At 39.3% G+C, this 12,539-nt stretch overlaps 1 protein-coding gene across 6 annotated transcripts in view; it reads right to left on the bottom strand.

Annotated features, from left to right (window-relative positions):
* ALKBH3 (alkB homolog 3, alpha-ketoglutarate dependent dioxygenase) overlaps nt 1–12,539 on the bottom strand; it is a 34,195-nt gene that overhangs the window by 19,439 nt on the left and 2,217 nt on the right. For 4 of the 6 annotated variants that reach the window (XM_019809914.2, XM_019809912.2, XM_019809913.2 and 1 more), the window contains exons 3-7: nt 12,270–12,373; nt 10,991–11,025; nt 7,811–7,858; nt 5,849–5,952; nt 3,983–4,092 (exon numbers count right to left, since the gene is read on the bottom strand). In XM_019809914.2, coding sequence (XP_019665473.1) covers nt 3,983–4,092; nt 5,849–5,952; nt 7,811–7,858; nt 10,991–11,025; nt 12,270–12,373 — 401 coding nt within the window. The remainder of the gene's footprint in view (nt 1–3,982; nt 4,093–5,848; nt 5,953–7,810; nt 7,859–10,990; nt 11,026–12,269; nt 12,374–12,539) is intronic. The other 2 variants (XM_011237239.3, XM_019809915.2) reach the window with 2 other exon arrangements.

The raw sequence follows: 12,539 nt of genomic DNA, 5'->3' as shown, positions 1-12,539 counted from the left end.
TTCCTACAGGTCAGTTGCAGTGTGGAATCTGAAACCGCATCAACAAACTTCTCATATTCTGTTACATTTAAATCTACTGGTCCGGCTTGCACTCTGAATGAGTCTTTTAATCTTTTATGATTCTGTAACATCAAGCACTGGGCATGTGGAAAATATTGATCCAATGAGTAATGCAGACTGACATTACTGTTGACACATTCCATTATACAATTTCTAAAAATCATATCCATTAATATTACCACTGATCTCATCAGAAAAGACTAAGTAATAGAAAGAGGTCAGGATCAAAGTGGCAGATATGACTTTTTCCAAAATTCTAATTCTCTTAAAAACTCAACTTTTATAAGTAACAAATCCGAGCCGTTGTTTTCCTTGAAGGGACACTCACTTCATTTATGAGAAAATGTCTACCAAATACTCAAGCCTGAAAAACTACAGTTTGTTTGCTAGTTGTTCTTCCAAACAAAAACGGTCCTGATAAAAGTAGGTCGTTCAGCTATAGCTTAACAAATCACACAAGTGTTTTGCCTTGACGACTATCACACTTGGCTTCTAGCAGGACTCCTTTATGCATACTTCCCATTTCATCAAACTATTAAAGAGACATGAACTCAATTATTGAGATTTAATAAAACTAACAATGTTTACTGCTTTGAGGAACATTCTTAAATAAAACCAGCTTTTTTTTTTTTTTTTTTTTAACTGGAAGTTCATGGTGGTGAAGAATAATACCATGATTATTAGTATAGTTTGGTGACAATGACCTCATTCCTGCTCGGGCACCATAAGTTTTATCCACCATTATTTTCGTATCATCAGTGCAAACTTGACATAGTGAAAATGTCACACATCCCTAGTATTATTATAAAAATAGTTTTGACCTGTGCACTCCCCAAAAGGACTTCGTGGACCCCTCCAGGTATCCACCGATTCTACTTTAAAAACTCTACCTTAGAGAACACCTTCAAAGTCATGTTCTATGTATGGCAGTGAAGGAATAGATGTTCGGCAAAGGAAAGCATAATATTATAAGTATATCCCATGGCTACTCTCAGGTAAAACTGCCAAGGAAGCATACGTGGGAATCACTCAGCTTTGCTGTGATGTACCAATCGTGGTAAACTGGGATTCCTTATTACAGATACTAGCATTACAGTCTAAGCAGAGGATTTTTTAAAATAAACAATAACAACAAACCAAACTTAGATCAGTAAAACAGAAATTTTATTAAACTAACCTGTGTTCAAGAGGATAAATTTCAAAGTGAAATTTCATAATAATGTAAGCAAGCTGTATTTCCTATTTATTTTATGGCTTTAAGCTTATCTTCATGGAGATAAAGATCAGATGCTAGAATTATACACTTAGCAAGAAAAATAAGAATGTAAAAGAGGAAGATAGCTTTTCTGCAATGTGACTGAGAAACTAATTAGCACTTCCCTGACTTGCTTCGGGACTGAGTACTGTGATAACTCCAAGTTTGCATTATGTTTCTAAGTGGGTATATATTTTTACTGGTTATTTTTGGTGGTGAAGTAAGGAGAAAAAAAAGGGGATAATGAACTAGAGGATTAATTTAGACTCCCAACCAATACTCTATATACAGATCCCTCAGAACTGAATGTCTAAATTAAAATTCAGCATCATCTCACTGTTCAGTGAAGACATTCTATCCTTAAAAGACATCTGAGGAAAAGAGTATGAGAAAATATGAATCACAGAAGTAAAAGGACCTATTCAGTGGCTTTCAAAAAGTGTTTTGTAGAGCCTTAGGTACCACAGAGGTGTCTCTGGGATTACAGCAGGAGAAAGGAGAGGTCAAGCTGGTGGGACTCCCAGCCAGTCAAGGCACTTCTTTATTTTCACACATTGGGTTCATATAAGATTTAGTTCAAAAAAGACTAAAAGAAGTTTATAACCTCTGACTGAATTTGCTCCTGTGCTTTGGGTTATTAAGCTAGAGGTAATAATTTTAAAATTAAACAAGTTAAAATTAAACAAGAACCCCCAACACACATATATACCTCTAAAAAATGTGAGAAAGAGGCATCTCTTTTGATTTTGTTCACGATGGTATATAAACAAACTAAATCTTTAGCAATAAATACAAAGTTATGAGCCGGCCCAATTCAAATAAAAGAATTCTAATCTGAAAACCTTAATACCCAACAAAAAAGTGTGCTTGAAATAATTATGGTGTGTACATACAGATTACGGACTACTTCACAGCTATTAAATACAATGTGAAAGAATATTTAATGATACTAAAACATGTTAATGATGCAGTTAAATGAAATGTAGTATAGTTGATATTTTTACAGAAAAATTCTCCCTATATTATTTCCCTAAAATGAAAAAAAAAGGGGGCTGGGGAGGGGAGGTATGCCTGGCTGGCTCAGTTGGTAGAGCATGTGACTCTGGATCTCAGAGTTGTGAGTTCAAGCCCCATGTAGCACATGGAGCTTACTTTAAAAAATAAAAAGACTGGAGCCAAACATCAGATGGAAGAATTATCCAAAATTTTAATATTCTTCATGCTTATTAAAAAATTCTAAAATTTTAAAAAATAAACTCATATTACATACATTATAAGAAAAAGACTGTCATTAAAAAATTCTTTTGAAGAGTTGTCAAAATGTCCTCAAAGCATAAGTGGCCATACTACTCAGCATATCTGATGTGCCTTATGGTTATTCTAAAGCAGGGGTTCTTAGCCAAGGGCAATTCTCCCCCTTAGAAAATGTCTGGCAATGTTGGGAGTCATTTTTGGTTGTCACAACTGAGTGAAGAGTGCTTCTGGCCTCTATTAGGTACAAGCCATGGATATTGCTAAACACCCTACAAAGTACAGGACAGCCCCAACAACAAAGAATTACCCAGCCCCAAAAACCAATAATACCAAGGCTGAGAAATCCTGTTCTAAAAGATTAACTAAAACGATGGGAAAGAACTTCTTCCCTAGAGCCTGTTTAATCCTGAACTTCTCTGCTATGACTGTTGACAAGAAGGTAAATTAATTCTGACAGAAACATGGCCAGCCATCTGTTGGATTGGTCTAATTCAATTCTCTTCATGTTTCCAAATCAACCTCAGCTACAAAGGGTCTCAGCACTTCCCTGGGTCACATTCTAAATGCAGCCCTACAAACAAAAGCATGCAGCTATCTTCTTATGTGAAAAAGCCATGTCCCCACTCCCACCCCCGTCAATATTTTGTCCCTGAACACTTTAGTCAAGTGGGAGTTTATTATTACAAATTACTAGAAGCTCTAAAATGTGTCATATTTCTGTTTATTTCAATGTCACAGGCAAAACTCCATTTTCTTCAAAGTCTCATTCAATAAAGCATAAAATTATTTGCCAAAGGCAAGATTCCAGGAACTAAACAAGGAGCTATTTCTTGGACCTTAACTCTATCCTTTGGACAAGCTTAATTTATATACTAGAATCTCCTTGTCTACTGTCATGGAAATTTTTAAAAACAAGAAAAACAGTAGAAATAAGCCAAAGCCATGATAAGATTTCCAAAGTCTAAGAACTGCAGCCACAGAATGAGTACAAAGTCAACAAGAAAAACACCAGATTTTTTTCACAAATGGCAAAAGAGCCTGAGAAATGGAAAAAGATGTTGTGACCTCACTGGCCAGTCGTAAGAATTTGGCTCCAGAGCAAACGTGTACCTGGGTGTACACAGAAGGCTATGGCCAGAAGAGCTGGGGAAAGGGGAAAATTTGAAGAAATGGTTCGTTTTCTTGAAATCCTTGAGCCTGGTTCCAGTTTATTCTATCTCCAATTTTTTTCTCATCATCAGAGTTCATCTCTAGATCAAAAAACACATCGAGAATGATAAGTGCAAAGACTCAGTGTTTTTGGAACTAGGAACCATCATGCAATGCTGCAAGATAATACACTGTTATTTACAGTACTCTACATTTATAGTATATAGTCTATAAAACCATACCAACAACAATATTCCAACATACGTGAGGATTTGGTTCCATAGTGATTCTTGAATAAGTGTAAGGAAGTTCTCCATACCATGCTGTAAGTCTTGGTTGCTTGTAAGTTACATCTAAGAAAGAAAATACAGGGCCTTTGAAACGGTTTGATGCTATTTAAGGTGTGCCTACTGAGTGCCATGCAATGTGCAAGAAACTTTGAGAAATACAAAGGCAGAGTAACGATGGGCTCTGACCCAGGGTTCCACGTTCTTAGAGGACATGGGATTTCAGGAGTAGAATGGGTAAGAGCTCAAAGAAAGAGGACAAGAGAAGGTATGTTGGCAGAAACCATATCAGCAAAGGCTCTGAGGTGAGAATATGTGTGACCTGTTTGTGTCAGTGAGGACATCAGTAAGAGTGGAGTCACACTGCATAACAGTTCAGATTAGGGAGGGCCAAAAAAAAGCAGGTTATGGAGTCTGAACCCTTGTAGGCAGGAATCTGTGGCACCAACATGCATACAAGAAACAAGACAAACTGTTCATCCATGTGCCACCTTTTGATTTTAAGAAAGGGTTCTGACCAACCATAGCACGAGGCTGATTGCAGTCAAAAGTTTTTGATGTCCAATTTATATAGAAGGGAGTTATCCATAGATCTGCTATTTTTCCTCACAATTGACATCAACTGCTATAATAAGAACAATAATGATAAAGGCAGCTAACATTCACTGAAGGTTTACTATGTACCAGTCATTGCGCCAAGCACTTATCATGCAGCATCTCATTTAATTATTACAACAACCTTACGAGGTAGATATTATTATTAGTCCATTTTACAGATTAGAAAACCAAGAATCGAAAAACTACTTAACTATAAGTTGCTTAAAATTAACAATTATTTTGAATGACAAAGCCAGCAATAAAGGCCAAGCTGGCCACCAAAAGCCCTGCTGTGGAAACTCTGGGAGTCAGGAGAAAAAGCGGACTCCTATTCTGATGTCTGAGTCACAAAAATGAAGCCAGTATACTTTGCGCCTCTTTCTCTACAGAAAATTTGAATTCACTCAGGATGCCAGAAAGGAAATTTTATGCTAGAGCATAGACGTCCTCCAGTGGCCACCTCTGGTATAGCAGATACTGTTGGCTTGTGGAGGCCCACAGAGGAGGCGGTTCCAAGTCAGGTCATCTTTACCAGCTCAGGACAGTACAGATGCTGAAACTAAGGGACACTGGACTCTTCTAGTGAAATTAAAATGAGAATAAAAAGCTGGTAATAAGGATTATAAAAGAACATATGCCAAACAGAATCAGAAAAAGAAAAGCTCTCGGGGCACCTGGGTGGCACAGCGGTTGAGCATCTGCCTTCCACTCAGGGCGTGATCCCGGCGTTATGGGATCGGGTCCCACATCAGGCTCCTCCGCTATGAGCCTGCTTCTTCCTCTCCCACTCCCCCTGCTTGTGCCCTCTCTCGCTGGCTGTCTCTATCTCTGTCAAATAAATAAATAAAATCTTTAAAAAAAAAAGAAAAAGAAAAGCTCTGGAAGTTTCTATGAAGAAAGAGGAAAACAGCACTATTGAAAGTAATAAAGGTAATGAACAAACTCAAGAAGAGAGGTATCAACCACAGTTCAGCCAAACCAAAGATCCTTTGGTTCCTTGAATTCCCACCTCCATGCTCCAGCCCTGATGGCTCTGATCGCAGAGCCTGCACCTGCTGTTTCTTCTGCCTGGAATCCTCTTCCCTGTCCCTTTTCACTGGCAAATCCTTACTCATCCTTAGGGTCTCTGTTAGGTTTTAAATCTGTTTAATTACGACTGGGCGAGGTAAAAGGGGCAACGGTATCAGAAAACATTCTAGAAAGGGAGACCAGGCAGCAACAAGTGTGATCTCAGACATCTACTTACCATCTCTGATGCCGGTCCTCTGTTTCCAGGGAACGACCTCACAAAGCTGTTCCAATACCCAGTTGGCTTCTTTTAAGTCAATAAAGCCAGGATACAAACATACCCTTGATGCAGAAAGAACCATTATTAACTAAAGAACACAGAAAAGAGGGGCGCCTGGGTGGCTCAATCAGTTAAGTGTCTGACTCTTGATTTCAGCACAGCTCATGATCTTGGGGTCCTGGGATCAAGCCCCGTGTCAGGGGCTCCTCACTCAGTGTGGTGTCTGCTTGAGATTCTCTCTCCCTCTGCCTCTCCCCCCACTCGCGCATACACACACTCTCTCTCAAAATAAATAAAATCTTAAAAAAAAAAAAAGAGAGAGAATGTAGCACAGAGAAGATGGGCTAGTCTTAGTGGAGGAAGTTAATCTGGATGCTTCCTCATGGGTAGATGAAATCATCTTACCATATCTCTCACGGCAAGCAGAACCTAATTATCACCAGGTCATGATGTTCCAAATGTGAAATAAACTTTCATATTAAGACAATAAAAGAGGCAATAAAGAAAAAAGAATGCAAGAGGGCTTTTAGAGACAAGCTTTAAATACTGCTCTATCACCTCCTGCTGTGAAACCTTGGACAAATTACTTAACCTCTCTAAACCTTGCTTTTTCTTATCTGTAACACAAAAATGATATCCACCTCATAGGCTTGCTACAAAAAGGAGAGTAACTAATAAAATACCTGGCCCTGTGTTATTTTAAAAATTGGTTGTCTTCTGAGACCAAGCCAACTGTAGGGAAAGCGATCATTTATGACTGTATCAAAATAAACATTTCCAAATGAGGGTTCTTTCTCTCATCGAATATACACTTTCTCTCATCGAATATACACTTATTTCAATAATGCCAAATCAGCTCAAAATCACTTTGGATATCCTTCTTAAGAAATGTTCTCAAAGCCCTTAGAACATTCTGTTGAATGTTGAAGGTGTGTTTGATTTTTTGAAAGAGCCAAAGCTCAAAGGAAGCCATGCCTGGTTAACAATGAGATGCGACCAAAATAATGCAACTGAGTTTCCCACATGACTGTTAAACTTGCTCTGAAAGGGAGGTTCTGAAGCTCTTTCTAAGCAACTTATTTAGATATGCAAGTTCTGATATATTTATTTTAAATGCTTCATTATTTTATACTGACAGTATATTCTTGCATTATGGGGATGCTTTCAAAAAATTTTTTTAAAGATTTTATCTTTATCTGTTTATTTGAGAGGGAGAGAGACAGAGAGAGAGCGTGTGCAAGCAGGGGAAGCAGCAGAGGAGGAAGGAGAAAGAATCTCAAGCAGACTGCACGCTGAGCCCGACCTTGCAACCTGAGATCACAACCTAAGCCAAAACCAAGAGATGAACGCTTAACCAACTGCATCACCCAGGCGCCCCTCAAAATGTTTTTAATAATGATTAATGCCAACTATACCCTAAATTGTATATGCTTTAACTTTACTAAAACTTACCTTAATGTAGATTAAGGTATTAATCCACTCATGTAGATTAAGGGTTAACATAACTTAATATGTTGTATATAAACAAATGTTGTAATAATGATTAATAATGATTAATATGATAACAAATGTAGTAATACATAAAATGTAACATAATAACAATAGAATGTAGCACTCAGAGCATAGAAGTGGAGGCTAGATCAACTCTAATTTTAAGTTACTATGTGGCACCAGGAAAAAGTCCTCAGTCTCTTTGGCCTTCATTTCCTCATCTGAGAAATTACGGAAGTAATAATTACTGTACCTGACAGAGAGGCTGTGAAAATGTTCTGAAGTTAGAAATGCTATATTAAAAGAGATATTACACTCCCCAAGAATTTCAGAGGTGGAAGTTACCTATTTCAAGTAAGGGGGCAGAATATTTTAAGAGACTATAACTCGATATTAATTATAGTCACTTTACAGGGAGGATGCACTTACCTAGATATGCCTGTGGGTGACACGCTGATTTCATACACACCCTCTTTGCTACAGAAATTAAGAAAACAGACTCATTAGTACCAGGCAAATAATACACTCCACCCAGTGTAAGAGCTATGCTTTGCAGTTCCCAAACTTCTGGTCACCAATATCATTTCAGAATGAGGAAGCAGTATGAGGGAGGCATAACCCCACCTTCTTCCACCACGGAGATGGAGGGCAAGATGGTGGCAGATCATTGCTGTCACTGGGAATTGAATCCTGACAGGATCAGGCCATGGAGACAAAGACTGGGATAAAATAAATTCTGATTCTACCCCTTTACATTTCATCCATAATTCAGGCTGATATGGTCCAGAAATCTATCACACAAAGGGGTACCAAACAGAGCACCTCTCTGGAGACTCTGGAATAGGTGCATTTACAGATAGCAAACACATCTCAGGGATCTGAGCTTCTGCTGCTTTCAGATACTTGTCTAATGAGGTTCCTGATCTGATTAAAATCCTTCAAAAGCCCCCCACCAACTTTTCAGCACTGCATTCAAGGTCCCCATGATGTAGCTCCACTTCCTGACAGCTCCCACCCACTCACGACCCTCCACTGCTGCTTGGAATCTCCTGAATACACCATGGTATTTCTTTTTTATTCTTTTTTTTAAAGATTTTATTTATTTGAGAGAGAGTGCAAGCGAGCACTAGCAGGGGGAGGGCAGATGGAGAAGCAGATGCCCCACTGAGCTGAGAGCCCGTCGCAGGGCTTGATCCCAGGACCCCAGGATCATGACCTCAGTCGAAGGGAGAGGCTTAACTGACTGAGCCACCCAGGTGCTCCACACCACAGTATTTCTAATCCTGCTTTTCTACAAGCTGGAATGCCTCCCCGCCATCCAGCACCCCAAATCCAACCCACCCGAGCTTTAGTCTGGCAGAAAATTCTAATTCATTCCTCAAAATCTCAGTTCAGCCTCACCTTCTGTAACGCTTTCCTGACCTCTGGTCCACCTAAATAATGTTAACCATCTCATCCTCTGAGCTTCCATTAGACCTTATTACAAATCTACTGTTTTACAATATACATGACTGCAATTTATCTGATTGCATGTCTATTTCATTTACTAAACTGTGGGCTAGTGAGGGGCAAGGAATGGGTTACTGTTCTGTTTCCCAGTGCCTCGCACATAGTAGATGGGAAGTAAAAGCTTAGAATTTAATCAAATGTGCAAAAGCACAAAACTGTTCCAGAAGTGCGGGGTGGCCAGGTCCATAGTGAGAAAACTGACCCAGACTGCACACGTTCCTCTACCGAGATAACAGACTTTCTCGGACTGAGGTAAGTTATAGAGAACCACATAAAGGGACAGTTTTCACATCACCGTCTGCCATGTGAGTTAGTAGTTCATGATCTGTGAGCTGGGCTTTTAGGCAGATGTGAGAGTCCCTCTGAGCAAAAATGTGGGCAGGGTTATTGTCATTTACATTTATCACATCTCTAGATGAGTTGACTATAGTTTCCCAAAGTGTGAATACAATGTGTCAGTGTGATATGTTTTGGGCCATATTTAGAAATTGGCTCACTTCAAATATGGGTGACATTTTTGGCTATTAAATAAAAATCTAACAGAGCTAACTTTAGATAACCAGAACTGACAAACCTTGGGGTCAAGCAGGAAGGAGTTCTGTCATTTTGCTCTGATTTGAATATTCACAACTACCCATTTTATCAACCTGAATGTCCCATCTGTACCTAGTAACAAGTTTCATGGTTTTGCTTATTCTCTTTACCACCAATGGAGGCAATGTCACATTGGTGTTCATAAACGAATCCAAGACTGTTCGAGCCACCAGGCTCTGCCTTAAGTGATCACGTAGTCCAAACCGTTAACATTACAGACAAGGAAACTAAAGTTCAGAGAGATAGCCTTAATGTACCTAAGGACTAGTTACATAGCTAACTAGTGGCCAGGCCACAACTATATACCCTCTTTGAAAGTATGATGACATTCCTGGTAGTTTCAATTTTTTCTAGGCTATACAAGTCAACCTGGAAACAGCAGAACAGCCTAATAGACTGTTCATGTTCAATAATGTACACACGCTAATTTGTTAAAATAAAAGGATGCTTTCTACAGGCAATATACCTATATCAGATGGAAACTGAGAAGGAAAAGAGAAGTCAAAGTGTCTTTTTTTTAAAGATTTGTTTATTTATTTTAAAGAGAGAGAGCACTCAAGCAGTGGGAGGGGCAGAAGGAGAGGGAGAGAATCTCAAGCAGACTCCAACTACCACTGAGCACAGAGCCTGACGTGGGGCTCGATCTCACCACCCTGAGATCATGACCTGAGCCAAAATCAAGAGTTGGCCGCTTCACTGACTGTGCCGCTCAGGCACCCCACAAAGCATCTTTCATTAATTTTGGAAAAGAATATTTTACATACAGATCAATGTAAGAGAAATTACAAAGATGACATTTTATATACAGATCAATATAAGAGAAATTTAAATTGCTCTGGAATAACATATGAACATTTAACGTCCTCTAGATTTCGAGCAGCTTTTGTAAGTGTTGCTAGTAAAATAGCACCTGACTAAAGTCTTCTCAAAAAGCCAGTTTCAGGGCGCCTAGGTGGCAGTCGGTTAAACATCTGACTCTTGGTTTCAGCTCAGGTCACAATCTCAGGGTCTTGAGATCAAGCCCCATGTGGGACTCCAAGCTCATCAAGGAGTCTACAAAAGTTCCTCTCTCCCTCTCCCTCTACCCTTCCCTGTGCTCTCTCTCTCTCTAAAATAAATACATAAATCTTTAAAACAAACAAACAAAAAACCGCCAAGTTTCAATGACTCAGGAAAAATCCCCGTCTGTCTTTACTTAGAAATATTTTAGCTTACTATCTGCAGATACCTTACTGAATCAGGGTCAGGAAATCCGCACCAGAGTCGGAATTTAAGGTCGGATATGTTATGCAACATATCTTGTTGCATTTTCCACACCATCAGCAAATTGAGAAAGGCTTCCCAAAAGACCAAGTTTAAAGAGATCTAAGATACAACTATCCCAGCCTAAAATTAAGACAGTAACTGGGCCATTGTCTCTTCCAGATGGAAAACCTGGTGAGGGAAAGATCTGGGCTCTCCATTATACTGTGGGCAACAAATACAGAAAGGCAGCAAATTACTTACTCAATCACTCGTGGCGCTGGGGGTCTGCGTACTACCTGCAAGGAAACAGGAAGATTTTACTTCTGGAATGATCCTTAATCCTCAGAAAGGCTTATGTGAAGGATTACCATAACCTCTCATTTCTGATAAAAATAAGTCAAACTGAAAACTGTCCCTTTTTTGTTTCAAGCTCTTACTATACCACCAGAGACCACTGTCTGCTTTTCTTAAAACTACTTCACAGCTGCTAGTGGGCAAGAAAAAATAATAAAAGTAGAATTAATGCATTTTCAGAGCAGCCAAAAATTCTGGAAAAACCTTCTTTCCAGGAGACTTTTTTTAAATAGAAGATACACTGGGGCGCCTAGGTGGCACAGTCGGTTAAACATCCAACTCTTGGTTTCAGCTTAGGTCACGATCTCAGGGTTGTAAGACCGAGCCCTGCTGTGGGCTCCATGCCCAGTGCAGAGTCTGCTTGAAAGATTCTCTCTCTTTCTCTCTTGAGTCATGCACATGGGTGTGCACGCTCTCTCTCTCTCAAATAAATCAATTAAATTATATCTTTAAAAAAATAAAATAGAAGATATATTAAGAAATAACTTCTTTTTTTTTTTAAAGATTTTATTTATTTATTTGACAGAGAGAGAGACAGCCAGCGAGAGAGGGAACACAAGCAGTGGGAGTGGGAGAGGAAGAAGCAGGCTCCCAGAGGAGCAGGGAGCCCGATGTGGGGCTTGATCCCAGGACCCTGGGATCATGACCTCATCCGAAGGCAGACACTTAATGACTGAGCCACCCAGGTGCCCCAAGAAATAAGTTTTAATCATTATTTACGCAATCACTATTACAGCCAGATGACTGATTTTTAGCTTTTTCCATGTTATTAACAGTGAATCTTCACTGTTTCTCATAATTTTTCCCCACAGGGGGAAAAAAAAAAAGCTAACAAATCAGGCATTGTAGCAGCTGAAAATTTCAACCCAATTCCAGAGACATCTGCTACATTAGCACTAAAGACAGCATGGTTTTGGGACTATTAGAACTCAGACAACCAATGCAAGTGCTGGTCATGGTATAACTCCTTCCCCCCAAAATGGGAATTATACATGCCCATCAGTTGGGAGCAGACTAGAAAGAATCTTCAGACATATTAAGGAACAGATACTCCACGTTTCATTATTATTATAGGCCTTTCATGGTCCTTTTAGTAGTGAATTTACTCAGTCACTATTGGAGTGTCTACGTGAATATAGCTTTTACAAGCAAATCTGTTAGTGTTGTAGAAAAAATAAGAATTCACCTGCTGGGGTTCTCTGAACACAAACTGTCTGTCTACAAGATGATGCTCCTTGTTCATCCATGTCTGACCAGGTCTCTGGTGGAGATGGCTCTGAGCAGTAGCAGCTGAATCAAGAGCAAGAACAGACGTGAGCTAGACTCAAAAAGTCTGCTCTAGGGAGCAAGGGCCAATAAAATCTACTTGAAGATAACCAATATGACACCTAGAAATTAATTAGTAAAGTCTGTCCGAGATCCCACTACATACACTGAAAGGTCTGAGAGCTGTGAC

This window comes from Ailuropoda melanoleuca, chromosome 16 (assembly GCF_002007445.2).
Source record: "Ailuropoda melanoleuca isolate Jingjing chromosome 16, ASM200744v2, whole genome shotgun sequence".
In the NCBI taxonomy this organism is placed as follows: Eukaryota; Metazoa; Chordata; class Mammalia; order Carnivora; family Ursidae; genus Ailuropoda; species Ailuropoda melanoleuca.
Note: the sequence above shows the minus strand (reverse complement) of the source record. Positions and strands in the feature narration are given on the sequence as shown.